At 43.0% G+C, this 16,311-nt stretch overlaps 1 protein-coding gene across 1 annotated transcript in view; it reads right to left on the bottom strand.

Annotated features, from left to right (window-relative positions):
* The window catches only part of STK39 (serine/threonine kinase 39), a 1,405,344-nt gene that overhangs the window by 804,906 nt on the left and 584,127 nt on the right, over positions 1-16,311 (bottom strand). Inside the window, exon 8 of the mRNA XM_085645380.1 lies at positions 15,879-16,012. Coding sequence (XP_085501506.1) covers positions 15,879-16,012 — 134 coding nt within the window. The remainder of the gene's footprint in view (positions 1-15,878; positions 16,013-16,311) is intronic.

Raw genomic sequence — 16,311 nt, 5'->3', positions numbered from 1 at the left:
TGACCATAATACACAAGTGGGCACTGGGCGTGCTAGTGACAAGTGACGGCGCAGTGACACAAAATGTTAAAACAGCGTGAACGGCGGGAAAATATAACAGATAGTGGTCAATAAAGAGACAAGTATTTACAAATTTGTTTGTAAATTGGGTAAAGTAAATTGACCACTACAGCGCCAAGGTTCTGTGCTGGGTAGTCGACGGCGTTTCAACATGATTAATTTCAGGTCATCATCAGGACAAATGGTCACGTAATTTAAAAGTATAGTGCTGGAAGCCGCATAAGAGACAAACAATTTAGGCTGTCAGAGGTCCAGAAAAGGCAAGGGGTCCAGAAGGTAAGTCAGCGCAGGAATCAATCGCGGGGCAGCTGAGCGTTCAACAGAGGGAGGGTGAATCCAGGAGCATGAACAGTTGTAGCAATCTTAGTAAAGCCACGGAAGTTAGTTTGTCGGAGTTCGGTCCGCGTGTAGAAGCATTGCGGGCTGGCCGGTAACTTTATGGCATGAAGCGGAAGAGATCCGGTGAATGATGCCAGTGGACGAATGAAGCGTCCTGAGGACGCTTCATTTCTATGATGTATTAATGGTTTCTATGATGTATGCTATTTTTTCTGACTTTCCATGCTAAATGATCCCCAGTTGAGACATTGTTACACTTTAATTAGTGGACAGCATATACCAGGCCAACTTTTCACAAACATTGTAACATTGTTATACTAATTACCCGGTCTCACCTGCGTTAACAGGTTCCACTCCTGTTATCATTGCCTCACTAATTAAAGTGGGCACCCTGTACCAGTCCAAACAACACTTATGGTGATTTAAGAGGTCAAAGATAACCTTAGAAAGCTATTCAAGTGGTAGCTGTGGGGAGCAGCCTTCAGGCTTAGTCTTGAAGGAATGTTAAGCAGCTTGTTTTACCAGAATGCAACCTAATTGTATTGGTTGAATGAGAGGAGAACCACACAGTAGTTATAAGAATACATATTTATTATTATAACGACTTACATACCTCACAGTATCTGATACATGCAGATAAACACAAAGCACACAATACTGTAGCACAGAAACAATCGTAAGTAGCACTAATACACAGTGGGCTCTAGGGAGAGACCAAAACATATACTAAAATGGTGGTATAAGAACCACGACTACAGTCCAGACAATGTCTAGAATGTGTAGAATCACTGGGACCCCAAGGAACCAACCCAGGTGAGTACGTTGGGACCCCAAGGAGGACGGGTGCAATGTGAGAACACGGCCGCGTGCTACGTACAATTCAATAGGAGAGTCGCGGATGCAATTTTAAAGTTAAAGGACCCTTCCCAGTGGTTTATGAGGAAACCCTTTGAAACATAGAAGGTTGGAGAGCCACCCCACCCTTTGATACCGAAGTACCAGAGTTACCTATCCCAGGGAAGCTGGGTGCATAGGTCTGAAGGGTTTATTTATACAAAATAATGGGGTAACCCTGTGTCCCTCAGAACCTGGGTATATGTATTATACGGATACAATGGTTCTGTCGGGGAATTACAATTGCTTTGGGATGTTCACAATATAAATGCATTACATGTAACATGTATCCATGATTTAGGAAAAGCAATGACAACACCCAAGCAATACTTTTGAATCGATATTTTTAAGAAAGAATAATGAATAATTAGGGCTACAAAAATACAATTGACAGAAATGTGAAGAAGAAGTGACATGTAAAGGTGAATACAAACGATACACTTAATACACTTAATATAACAAACACGATTGGGTAGAAGTAATTTTTGGAAGATTGAGTCCATATACTTGATCACATACGCATCCTGTTCATGTATGAATTGGTTTTGGAACTGAGACGTTGTGTGGACTCATGGTGTACGTCGACGTTTCGACCCTATGTTAGGCGCAAAATTTTAAAAAAAGCGTCACGGCGGGTCTTCCTCGGGACGAAGGGGTAGAAGTGTAGCCTATGGGGTAGAAAGGAACTTCTTTAAGGGTGTGTACTTGTCATTACAAGTAGTTAAATAAGTGTTCAGTAAGTAATTAATGCTTACCCTGCGCAAAAATCAATCACTGCGCGTGCATTGGGCTTCTAATTAACGAAGGTCGGTATGAATTGACCTAAAGGATAATATCAAAAGTGTGGTAGTTTCAGAAACTGGCCTTATCAAGAAATGTTGAATATCATGGATATTCCATTGATGACCGTGAAGACTCATCGTTACCAGGAAATACTAACACCACAGAAACGACACCTGAAACAACTAGACATGAACCATCTACGCAAAGTAACTCCAATGATCCCATAATTAACATCTCTAACCACATTTTGACACAAAGTGAATACAATATACTTTGTAAAGGTCTATCATTCATTCCAACCACCACTCCTAACAACTTTAATATCAAACTTGAACTCCAACAATTCTTCCGTAAAATACGCCTCAAATACCACTTCAGGAATAATGAAAATTGGACCAAACGCACATCAGCCACGGAATTTAGGCCAGCTTCAACATTCCTACCAGCTACATATCAGATGAGTGAAAAGATCCTGGCATATGAAAAAATCGTAATGGAAGAAATAATGGATCTCCTCAACAAAAAGAAATACATTAAATACAACATATCCAAAGATGAGAAAGAGGCATTACACTCGTTGAATAAAAATACTTCAATTGTGATCAAAGCAGCCGACAAGGGTGGTGCCGTAGTAATACAAAACACTGAAGCCTATATTACAGAAATCGAAAAACAATTGAGCTGCACTGAAAGCTACCAAAGAATAACAAAAAACCCCACCATGGAAATTAGTGCACTCATCAAAACACTCACCCAACGAGGTTTGACAGAAGGCTTTCTGTCCCAAGACGAGTATAATTTTCTAAACAAAAAGGACCCTAGAATACCGACCATATACACTCTGCCAAAAATTCACAAGGATTTACACAATCCACCTGGTCGACCCATTGTATCAGGTTGTGGATCAATCCTCGAGCCCCTCAATCAGTTTTTGGACAGTTTTCTCCAACCATTTGTAATGGAAACTCGCTCCTTCCTCCGAGATACCATGCATACAATACAAATAATGGAAAATCAACCCTATGATAAGGAAACTCAATTTCTAGCTACCCTTGATGTGTCTTCATTGTACACCAGTATCCCCCAAGAACATGCCATTCAAGTTATAAAGAGGACACTGGATAAACGACCAACACCTGTCTGGATCCCAACTGAGTTCTTGGTAGATCTACTTGAAATCGCAATGAAAAAGAACTATTTCATTTTCCAAAACAACTACTACGTGCAATGTAAAGGCGTGGCCATGGGAGCCGGATTCGCTCCTAGCTTAGCCAATCTGTACATGGATGAATACGAGGACATGTTTCTCTACGATTCGACCAATCCCTACCTAAACAACATTTCAATCTGGAAGCGTTATATCGATGACGTGCTTATGGTATGGACAGGGAGTGAACAAAGCCTACTAGAATTCAAAATATGGCTCAATGAACGCAGCAATGACATACAGTTCACCATGTCCCACAATAATCAAACCATTGACTTCTTGGATATAACAATACAAAATGAGGACGGAAGACTATTCACCACCCTTTACACCAAACCCACTGCACGAAATACCACCCTGAAATATAATTCACATCATCCAAGAAGTCTCAGGGATAATTTACCGTATGGCCAATTTCTTAGACTACGGCGGAACTGCTCCAAAAGAAGTGACTTCTACAAAGAAACAGACATCCTCATAAAAAAGCTGAGGGACCGTGGCTACCCTAAGGGACTGTTAAATCGCTCACGAAAAAGAGCATGGTACCGACCCAGAGAAACTCTTCTGGAAATACAACCACACACAGAAGATATTCAAAAACTGGTTTGTGTGACCACCTTCAACACACGCAGTCACGAAATAAAGAAGGTACTACTTAAATATTGGAATTTAATAAGTACTGAGATTGGAATACAGGAGAAGCCCATGTTTGCTTTTAAACGAGCCAAAAACATCAAAGACTATGTAGTAAGCTCTTTCCTCGAAACCAAGAAACCACAAGACCTGAGACAACAATTTAATTTACCACCATTAATTGGACATTTCAAGTGTAGCACGTGCAAGGCCTGTGCAACTACATTAACAGGTATGACTTTTCAACACCTGGGCAAAACATATCACTTACAACATCATAGTAACTGTAATAGTCACAATGTGATTTATGCCATCAAATGCCCTTGTGGAAAAATCTACGTCGGTCAGACAACCCAAAAAGTAAAGATCAGGATTCTACAACATCAGAGTAGAATCAGATGTAACGTACAAGGAGCACCATTGGTTGACCACTTCACCACAAATAAACACACTGCTGACGACCTACAATGGTGGGTAATTGAAAAGGCCACACTTCATCCCAGGGGTGGGAGCATACTGCAAACACTCAACTTCAAAGAGTGCAGATGGATTCATCTGCTAGACTCAGTTAAAAATGGATTAAACGAACAGGAGGAGACATATAAACAAATGACAAAACTGTAGAACCTTTTTACAAAGGATTTAATGTTTGTTGTCCAACCGTTCTATATAACTCAATGTGCATATGTTTTTCCTCTTGATAATTTACCCTCATCACATTAGTGTAAAAAATTCCTCCATTTTTTTACACACAATTTAAATACATGTCATTTATTTTTCTGTTCAAAGGTACCCTGAAAACGCACATATTACATCTCTTGCCTTTGCTTGAATAAGAATGCTTTTCAATCTGTTTTAATTCCTCCTTAAGATATTATAGGTGTCACATCCTTGGATGCCAAACAGAAATGTTATCTCGTTCGCTTTTGCCTAGCCAGTATTTTATAATTGTTTAAATAGTTGGCTTTAATTTAATTTAATTCCTCCTTGTTTACCCAGCACCAAACTATGATCTTTTTACTTGCTGCAACTTGATGTTTCGTGTTGGAAAATATGTCACATTCTTTGATGCTAAACAGAAATGTTATCTCGTTCTTTTCAGCCTAGCGAGGCATTTATAATTTGTTTAAATAATTGGTTTACCCAGCACTATAACATGATTTATTCACTTGCTGATAATTGATGCCAAACAGAAGTTTCAGCCCAGCGAGGACTTTTTATATTTGTTTAAACCAAATAATCGGCTGCAATTCAGTTCTTCTGTGTCTACCCAGCACCAAAACATGATTATTGTGCTAACTTTTATCATACGTAATCAACTTGTGTTATACCTGTGTTTTTCAGCACACATGATTTTCAGCACATCCCTTGACTCAGGTTTTCACGCGCCTTTCTTTTTACATCACATCCCTTGCAATTACACAGGTGTAGCCAGTGACACTTTTTGCATCGTCATGGGTGAACGTGCACGTCTGTGGCACGTTTACTGGCGCATATAAACAGTTTCCCTTCTCTCGCCTCAGTACTGCTTCGGACTGAGAGCTGGAGAGATGCTTTTTCACCAGATCATGGTAAGTGCGAAGTCTCTAGCCTTGACCCTCCTTAATCATTTAAACAGACACCCTTTTTAAACCCCTTCATTTTCGTTACAGTAAAATTACTCGACTGGCTTTAAAGGATTTAATCACCTGGCAACCCTCCCAGACTTTCATGACCCGTGTCACTCTGGAGGTATGTGTATTTAACCCTTGAGCGTGTAGCCTTGAAATAGAATACTTGACCTTTGAACACCAGATATAATCTTTTGTCCGGGGAGCACTCTGAATCCCTTTTTATGTCCATACACGGAGCCTTTAAATGCACTGCATGCCTTTTTTTACTCGAACCAAGTCCGATTTAGTCGTCTGAGCTTCATCTCAACTAACAGCTTTTTGAAGCTATTTCACCTTTATTGCATTTATATAATCTAGCACACACACTGTGTTTATTAACCTTGGCTTTCTTGATAAGGCCAGTTTCTGAAACTACCACACTTTTGATATTATCCTTTAGGTCAATTCATACCGACCTTCGTTAATTAGAAGCCCAATGCACGCGCAGTGATTGATTTTTGCGCAGGGTAAGCATTAATTACTTACTGAACACTTATTTAACTACTTGTAATGACAAGTACACACCCTTAAAGAAGTTCCTTTCTACCCCATAGGCTACACTTCTACCCCTTCGTCCCGAGGAAGACCCGCCGTGACGCTTTTTTTAAAATTTTGCGCCTAACATAGGGTCGAAACGTCGACGTACACCATGAGTCCACACAACGTCTCAGTTCCAAAACCAATTCATACATGAACAGGATGCGTATGTGATCAAGTATATGGACTCAATCTTCCAAAAATTACTTCTACCCAATCGTGTTTGTTATATTAAGTGTATTAAGTGTATCGTTTGTATTCACCTTTACATGTCACTTCTTCTTCACATTTCTGTCAATTGTATTTTTGTAGCCCTAATTATTCATTATTCTTTCTTAAAAATATCGATTCAAAAGTATTGCTTGGGTGTTGTCATTGCTTTTCCTAAATCATGGATACATGTTACATGTAATGCATTTATATTGTGAACATCCCAAAGCAATTGTAATTCCCCGACAGAACCATTGTATCCGTATAATAGGTCTGAAGGGTGTCATCTCAATGGGAGTCTTCAAAGAAATGCCACTGCTGGGAAGAAGAAAAGTGTCCAGTGGAATCCGCTGGTGGATTCTTGATGGAAGGAACCGGAAAGCAGAGGGGACAGAGTCTGGGTCACTCAAGTGTGACCAGGGGCTCGGTAGACAAATGACCACCGATGTCGGGTGCTTCAGGTGCGAAGAAGGAGACCTTGACTCTACAGGTGCAGGGACCAGGAGATGTCGAGGATGACCAGGAGTCGGATACAAGCAGCCCCATGAAGGATGTCAAGTGCTGAGGGGTCGGTGTCCGGCGGGAGTACCAACAAGTCTTGGCAACGGCAACCCACGAAGAAAGTCAAGAAAGGTTACGGTCTGGCCCAGCAAAGACCATAGGACTCACCACAGCAAGGGGAGTCAGGCCAGGCCTGGAGCAACCAGGGGCACCCAAGAAAGTCAAGATTGTCCCTCAAATGGACCTAGGGCACAGAATGCTTGGAGGCTGAAGACCTTGGTACGAAATGTGCGCAGAGGTTGCGGTTATTGACAGCTCAATGCACGAACTTGGGGAATGCTAACAAGCATATGCAACTGTAAAAGTACGCGGTGCACTGGGGTTCGGGCTATGCAGTCCCCATGAGGGATACTTGCCTCAAACTTGGTGAGGAAGCAGCTCGACCTCAAGGAAACTAAAGGAATCTCCTGTATTGCTGGAGCCTTCAGAGTCCGCAGGAGCTCAGGATCAGCATACTGGTCAGTTGTGTTACAGTGCCTGCGAATGCAGGGGAGTCTTTCACCCCAAGGGAGATACTTCAGTTGTCTTTGATGCTCCACAGGTCCTGCACGGAGCCTGTATGGTGCACGGGCACCATACAGAGAGGGAGACGAAGTCGGGCCCAGTCGAAGTCCCGAGTGTCCAGACGGTCGAAGGTCAGTGATTTCTTGTTCAAAAACTTGTCCACATGGAATCTGGGGTCCTACAGCCAGGTAAGCCCTTTTGTACCCACTGGAGAGGGTTGGACAGATTCAGGGGACCCTCCCATGGGAAGGTCAGGACAGGGGGGTGGTATACCCATGTCCTTTGTCCAGTTTCGCGCCAGAGCAGGAGCCAATGGCTCCCAAAACTGGTTTGAGCTGGACTATGAACAGGGACACCAAATGTGACCCTCGTGCAGACTTTCAGGCACTTTGAAAGTGCACCTACCCAGATCCAATACACTAAATCCTGTCTGGGAGGTGGTCACACCTCCCTGTGACAGGATGCCTATTGTGCTACCTTCTTCTGCTCGAGCTTGGCTCAGCAGCAGGAGGGCAGAAATGTGTCTCTGGTCGGCAGCATCCATTTGTGCTTTCCGGGTCAAGAAGGCTGGTATAGGGAAGACCAGGGACCCACGAAGCTTGTTTCTGGAGAGTGGAATCATACCTCACACCCTGGTTACTGGTTTGGAGGTATGATTCCAAGGTGTTTGAAACCAAACACAGCATTTTGTGTTTAAGCCGTTTTCGAGATAGCATTTACCGCGAGGTTATAATGCACCTCTATCTATATGTCAGGCTGTGTCACAGACAACCCGGGAGAATGGTCTCCGAAGGCTAAAGAGGGGCTCCGCTCATGCAGGGGCACCCTCTCATGTAAAACCCAGCACCCTGCCTTCAGGATTGTTAAGGCCTGCTATAGGGGTGACTTATAGGTTTTAAGTGTAAGTGGTGCATGCACCATCTTACACAGGCTGCAACGGCAGACCTGTAGTTCCATTTTGCATGGCCTCTCATGGGTGGCATAATACATGCTTTAGCCCATGGGAGGCTTATGGGGGTACCTATCCCTGGGTACATGTGTACCATATACTAGGGAATGGCAGGGGTACCCCAGTATCCAATCTGGAGTGTACCAAATTACATGCATAACACTTTAAGGAGAAAGCAGATAGACTGGGGTCCTGATTAGCAGGATCCCAGTCAGACTAGTCAAAAACAGTGTAACATCAAGTAAAAAGTGGGGGTAACCATAAGAATCAGTACCCACTTTCCTACAGGAGATATGGCTGTATGCAAACTGATCAAGCGTCATCTAGCAGTGAGCTTGGTATTATACACTATTAATTGCTGCAGCGGGCTTCCAATACCCCTAACAAACTACATAGATATGCCCTAAGGGAGGATGACTGATGCTTATGAAGCAGAGGTGGAGGATTCCTCCACCTACCTTTGGCCTGTCCTGCAATTTATAAATACTGGGAGATTTTCTCAACCATGGCCATGATGACTGGAAGTGTGCTCACTGCAGACTCGTGCTTAGGCATCTTGGGATATGTTAAGATTCTGTATAGGAAATTTATAGCACTGGGCCTTTTGTTGGCCAAATGACTAGTAGCCCGCAAGTGGAGCAGGAAAAAAATGTTTACATTTATAAAGTGGAAGTGGTCCTGAGGGGACCCTTTGCCTTTGCAAATGCATTACCAACTGCTTTAAGGCATCAGTAAAATGTCAATGTTTTGAGAGCGAATTTCAGATGGAAAACTCTGACTCCGATACTGATTCATTATATAGAGGGAACATCTACAATATGCCTCTTCCAGATACCGAATTGGTATATATTTGGACTCCCATTTTAGGAGTCGGTAAAACTTTTCTGACTCCTATAATGGGATTATTACATAAGGGGAAAAAAGCATGTTGACTGTTGAAAATGCCAAATTAAAGCATTTGCAATTGTTAAAACCTTTGTGCTTCTGGCCCAATATTCATTGTACAGAGCTATACCAGCCTTTGGTCCTGCATTGTCAGGTTCCAGCACACAGTAGTTTTAAATCCCACCTTAGCTGGCGGACAGCTGCATATTCTCAAACCAGCTGACAGGCAATTACCATGTACAAGGTACTCAGAGGCAGCCTGCAAGCTAATGGCAGCATGCAATCGACCTGTTAGAGACTCCTGATGAAAACCCTTGCTTCAGAGAGTACCATGTTGTGCAATCATCAATGCATATCTCTGTCAGTTCATGACTCTCTTCCAGACTCAGTGCAATTCATATCAGACTGTGCCTTACCAGCCAACCCGCTCCCTCGCCACACTTGGTGCAGCAATTAGCATTTTTATATATACACATGCACAAGCGCACGCACCTGTGTGCAAACACACGCACACACACACACGCGCACACACGCGCACACACACACCCACAGGTATGAAGCTCCAATTCAATTAAAAACAGCTTCAAAGCCTCTAGTTTGGAGATTTATTCTAAGTATCTGCTTTTCAAGTGAGTATAATGTAGGACACCATGAAAGTCAACTAAGCTTACCACTGTCACCTGAGAAGACATAGCCACTTTGAATGCTGTGCTGTGGCTAGGATTACTCAGTCTTGAATAGGGTCATGGGTGAGAAGAAAACGTTTAGACACATGTAAAGGAAGACAGCACAGCCCACTACAAGTCAATATATCTTACCACAGGATGTCCTGTAAGCAGGCTATCCTGAATCAGGAAATCATTCTCTGCAGGCAGTAACCAACACTCCTCAGGTCTAAGACGGGGCAAAGAAGGAGGAGTGGCAAGGGTGAGACAGTACCTCAGGAGGACTCAGATGGTTGGGGCAGAACTGCTTAGGGCCATCATGGGTGTTAAATCTGTCAGCCTTAGGGTTGTCTTCTCCCAAATGTTTTGTCTCCTCCCCCCTGTCCTTGCTGAATTCGTTTTTGTTGGCACAGCCATTTTTAACCCACACCTAGATTAAGCCTGAGTGAATCCAGACCCTCCAAGTGGTGTCCCTCCAGTCCTGGGCCCTTGGAAGCAGTGCTAAAAGTTCCCACAGAGAAATCCACAACTGAGTCCTTAGAAAATGTTCAGCCATAAAGTGCACTGGGAAGAGATCAGTACCTATCTGCTCGTCGATATGCCCAAGGTGTATTGTCAGTCAACCTCTTCACCGCAACCTCATCCAGCAGCTCCCAGATGACGCCTCCACCCTGAATACCAGAACTTTACCTAAGCAGAGACTGGGCCCAATACACTTCATGCATCCGAAATGCGCTCCATCGCAGTTGGTTATAACATTTGACATACCCCGGTCTTGTGCGCCTAAATGTCTGCAGTTCGCGTTTTGATATTTTTAGGCACTATTTTTCACTTTAAACTTTAACGATTTCTTATTCCTAACTCTGGTTCTACTGATTGGATTTTTGTTTTTTTGTTGTGAAATAGTTTACTACATTTTACTCTGTTTTTCTAAATTGGTGTGGGATTTTTTGTGCTGTGTCTACACTTTATTACTGGTTGTGTGCTACATAAATGCTTTATACATTGCCTTTAAGTTAAGCCTGACTGTTTTTGTGCTCCGCTACCATAGGGTTAAGAACAGGTTAATTGTGGCTCATCCTGACAAAGGTTGTGGCTGTTGCTTGAGAAGGGCTCGCACACCCCCTCAACTAACAACTAATTTCTCACAATTGGGCACTGAGGAAGGCATGACGTAGTACTTTAATCCTGGAAAGAGGAACTGGTAACATAGCAAAAAGTACAGTCCAACGGCTGCCCTTCATAGCCCTTTGGTGTAGTTGGATTAATTCCCTGTTGCAGCAAAGGGTCAATAAAATCACCTTCTTTAAGATTAAAAAAAAAAGTCACCAAATTTACCAAATCATCTTTTTTGGTGATTTTCCCATATCCCACCAACACAAAAGTTAAACTGCCTGAATGCCCAACCTAAGGGCATTGGTATTCCTGGGTGTTTCCTGTGGTATATGTTTTTACTCTCCTACCTCCTGCTAACTTGTGACAAAGGTACAGGCATCTGTATATTCAGAGATTTAAGAGAAACTTTGCTTCTCTTAGCATTGGATCCCAGAAACATGTGCATACAGACAAAACCAAAATACAAGCGTATCATATCTACCAAACTCAATCATCTACTCTGCATATATACATTTCTTATGTTCACTCTTACTTACTATTGTCCCTAGGAAACCAAAGTTGATGTCTAGAGAATTACATGATTTTATATAGCCACTTGCAACCTTAAATAATCATCAAAAGATGTGATTCAGAACACATAAATAGTATGCCATAGGAAAAAGAATTGTGCAAGCTTTGCAGCCTTCAAACATGATATCTGCCAAGGAAAAACTGCCTACCAGTAATAAAACTGGCACAGCGGGCACTGCATTCCTGAAGATAATAACAATAAACCTCCTGCCTAAATTAAATATACATTCCCACATGATTTAGGAGAAAAACATGTGTCTTCCAAATTAAGATTCAAATTAGTGCTGAAATTTCTCATCTTGCACTCCCATCCTGTTGGCTCACTTCCATTTATTGCTGTTAGGGACAGAGTGAAGAAGTTAATATTTCTATAAATACAGACAAAGAACTGGAGTATACTTTAGACAGAGCCAGGTAAGTAAATCAATGTTTGATGGCAGCAAAATATCTAAATTATTATCTCGCAGTCTACTGTAAATATGTGGTTGTGGTGCCACAGCCACATATTTTGCTCATTTTCCATAGTGAGTTAAGTATGTGCACAGAGAGAGAAAATCATTTGCTATGCCCATAAACATAGCAAACTGTCTAGGACAAGCTAGACAAAACTGCCTGACTAGATATAGTTGCAGAGAGTTAAGTACTCTACTTGGATACAAAGTAGAACACCCATGAGCGAGGATCCATGCCGAAATAGACACATTGCCCTGCTGAGCCTCCCCTTTCCTAAAGCACTCAGAGAAGATTAATACTACTCCTATAGATTGTACTTTCTACTGATAGGCATGCCAGAGGTACAAACATTCAGGGAGATCCGTCAAACCTGTTTCACCTTTTGATTTGCCTTAGAATATGTGATAGAGCAAATGAGTGTATTCTGAATTACATGGCTCAGAAGAAATGAAATATTTAATATTCCACAGGAACATCCACAGCAAATTAGGAACTTCTATCTTTAATTGGTCGGTAGAGGAAGAGCCATTCCTCTGACTAATATGAAGGGGCCAAGTTCATAATAATGACATGCACTACTGCAAAATTCGGCCATGAAAGTCTCCACCACTGGGTGGAGCAGTACTCCCCTTTTAGATACCAGTCTGGCCTATTCTCAGTGGCCTAACCCAGTTTTACCTGGTGAAAAGCGAAGCACATATTAAAACCAGTGGGGCTCTGTGGTAGGAAACGACCACAGGCTCAGGCCTGTTCCAACCTCACCCCTCCATGAGTAGCTTGTGCAGCAGAACCCACCTCCTATCCTGCCACAGGGCACTCATACAGCAGCCCACTGTACCTCCCCAGCTCTCACTTACCACCTGCTTAGGGGTTGGGAAATGAGAGAAAAAACTTCCCTGAATCAAGATTAAACATGCCAGAAAGAACCTGGCAGGTGATTCTACACTGCGGATAATGTAACTCATGATCCACAGGCAACTTGTAATCCGGGCCAAAAGAATTGGATCTCTTTGCTGATATTGCACCAGAAGATTCTCTATAATATATCACATACTCTTTTAATTGAGTGTTACAGTTGATAAAGTGCTAGGCCTACATTTCTCTATGTGGAGATCACTAATTTATTAAAAAAGCACTTCTGGATGGGGATTGCACCACAACATGGCAGCCACACTCTTTTAGAGCACCGCGGCAAGGCACACTATAAACCTTCATAACGCTACCCAAGTGGCTACATTGAAATCTGATGGGTGGCTTACCGCTGTCCATACCAATTCCATTGCCCTGGTGCTCCCCTGAAACTGATGTTGAAAGTTGCTGTTACAACCTGAAGGAGGGCACATCCTAGAGTGACTGGCGGGCTGAGGGAGCATCCACGGTGATCCAGCAGGTGGTTATATTCCTGGTTGGAGATTTGGAGGGGAGGGCCACGAAGATGAGCTGGGATAGCCTGAAGGCTGGGTGGGTGAGGTCACTTGGCAGAGGTGGACTCGCAACCTAACTTAGCTGTTGGCTGGTGAGTATGAGGGGACTGTCCAACCCACCTGGCACTGGATTCTAATGGACAAGCTAATAGGGGATCTGTGGAGCCCATAGCCAAGGTAAAAACTTTGCTTTGCTGATAACACTGCGGGAAACGTTCTGCACTGTCTGGATGGCTTCATTAAGGCTGGTGCAGTTGTGCTGGAACCAGCATGACCCATATGGTAATGCGGAGGACCTGCCACCTCTGGTCTCATCGCACCCCGATTCTGCCTGTCAAAGCTCAAGTTTGTGATATTGCAGTATCACGTCTGTAAGGCTATTTTTGAGGGCTGTGAAGGGTGTGCTCTCTGGGATACAAGGAGTGACTGTAGAAATATGACCAGTGAAGGATGTAGATTTTGCGCTGCTCCTGCAAGCCTTGATATTACTGTGCAGAAGGATGGGCCCCCATATCGACTTAATCTTCCTTGGAGCCCGCTGTGCCCAACTGCCTGCCTTCAACACCTTTTCGCAGAGAAGAGGCCACCTGAGTCACTTCCTTTTGCTCCCTTTGCCCTTGGAGTAGTGGCCTGCCTGGGGGGATAGAACCGGATGAGATGGCAGCCGTACAGTGGTGATTGAACAGTAACATTATTCTGGCCCTTCTGGGATGTTGAGGCCAGGGATGAGGTTTTCAAAACAAGACTTGGACCTCATATTCCTATTCCAACATGGGGAAAAGGCAAAGGACGGGGGGCACCCAACAGAACCAGCCAATAGAGATGGCGATGCACCTAATTGGCAATCCCAATGGAAAACCCTATCCGGCAACACTCCTACAAGCCATCAGAGTCCGGGGAGGGGCAGGAGCTTCAAATAGGAAGAGAGGGCACCAACGTCTCGCTCCACAGAAAAGATCTCAGAATCCTAGCAGACAGCACTACTGAGGCACAAACGTGCATCTCAGAGGTCGAAGATTACGTTCAATCGCTTGTGAAAGATGTGCAACCCTTTTGTGGGATTTTGGTGAATCTGGAGAGAACAGCTGAGGACGTGGACAGCTGGTCCCGGCATAGCAACTTGAGAGGGATTGGGGTACCTGAGGGTGCAAAGAGCACTAAGATGGAACAATTCTTCCTGGAGTGGTTCAGATCATGGATCCCAGATCCGATATTTTCCCTTGCTTTATCTTGGAGAGAGCCCCCATATCACAGACTTTAAAGTCACCCCTGGGTGCTGATAACTGTGCAAATACTGAGTTATCTTGACAAGGATCTTATCCTGAGATTTGCACATCAGATCCCAGAGCTTTAATCCACCAATGCCAAAGTGTCAATTTTTCCAGACTACACTGCATGTGTGCAACAGCTGTGAAAGTGCTGTGTTGGGTCACCAAGGGCCATGCAACTGAAATACATGCTACTATTTCCAGATAAATTGAAAGTCATGCATGTTGGGAAGTCCTTCTTTTTTTACACCCCTGGGAGTGCCTGGGAATGGGTGGAGGAATGTAAATTGTCAACTATAAGGAGGGGAGACTCAGGAGAGGACGCATCACCTGAGGCAGTAAGAAGTCGGCTCATGATCAAAGATGCAGGAGACATTGCGGCACTAAATCCAGAAAGAGAGGTACAATCCCAGATGAGGAGGCAACAACCTCAGGCACTAGTGCCTTAGATGCCACTGATCCAGGAGTATTGGTCAAGAATGCACAATGTTCTTGCACCAGTCCATGGGAGGCTGCAGGCTGTCAATCCCGGACTCATCCTGCTTGCAATTATGGCTTATGAGTGTGGAGATTGGGCTTGGAGAGGATCTGCATTTAATAGTCTATTACTTGCTAAGAGAGACATAGCAAGATATTGTAGAGGTTCCACTGCCCCATTTATTGTATGCTGTAGAATGGTATAGAGGCATGGAGATGTGTGTGGTGGCACAGGGTCAGCATATAAAGCTAGGGGCTGTCGCCTAAAACATACAAAAATATGGGCAGGGGAGCTGAATCAGCTTCCTTTAGCAGATTGGAAGGCCTAATCGTGTGATGTTAGTCTGGAAGAGTATGTTTGAGTCCATCCATCTTTATGTTTGTACTTCTATTTCATTTTTTCCTGTAAAACGTACAGGTAATTTCTAGAGTGGGTAGTGGGATTGGATTGTGGGGAAATTATATCACTTTGTTAGCATGTTGTGTTATGATGCATTAGAATCATAAATAAAAAGACACTTCTGCAAAAGCATTATTGACACATTTCAGTATATGCACATTAAAAGTGACAAAATATTTTAGCCTTTTGCATGTAGACTGCAACATTTCGTCCTGATTTGGAGTAGTTTTGAATACAATTGCCTTCTTTAAACCTTCTAAATAAACATAATAACCCACAGAATTGACTTACCTCTTTGATGGATCTTTTTGAAGACATAGTGAAATTAATTTCCTAAATGATTTACCATACTTTCTCATCATTTCTTTGTCTTCCACACCTGTCTCCAAAGTAGGAGGATCATTCTGCAAGGTCAACATTAACACCTAGGACCGAACACAAAAATAAATCAAATTGTACGCAAAAAAACATTTTCAGTATAGTGTATGTGTTGTATCCTGATTTAGAGGGCAGGAGAAGAAAGAATTTATGATTTTAACCTGGAAAATCGATGTCAACGGTCTTATATTTGGGATTGTATCATTGCTTAGTGTGGTGTTGTTCGGCAAAATAAGATAACTATTTTTGCTGCGAATGAGGATGGAACAATGTTTTAAATGGGCTGGTACTATCACGTATCAGAAAGAACAGAATACAATGTGTGTTTGCATGTGTTTTTTTAGGT

The sequence above is a fragment of the Triturus cristatus genome, chromosome 3_1 (assembly GCF_964204655.1).
Source record: "Triturus cristatus chromosome 3_1, aTriCri1.1, whole genome shotgun sequence".
In the NCBI taxonomy this organism is placed as follows: Eukaryota; Metazoa; Chordata; class Amphibia; order Caudata; family Salamandridae; genus Triturus; species Triturus cristatus.
The sequence above is the reverse complement of the archived record's forward strand: the minus strand, read 5'-3'. Positions and strand labels throughout refer to the sequence as shown.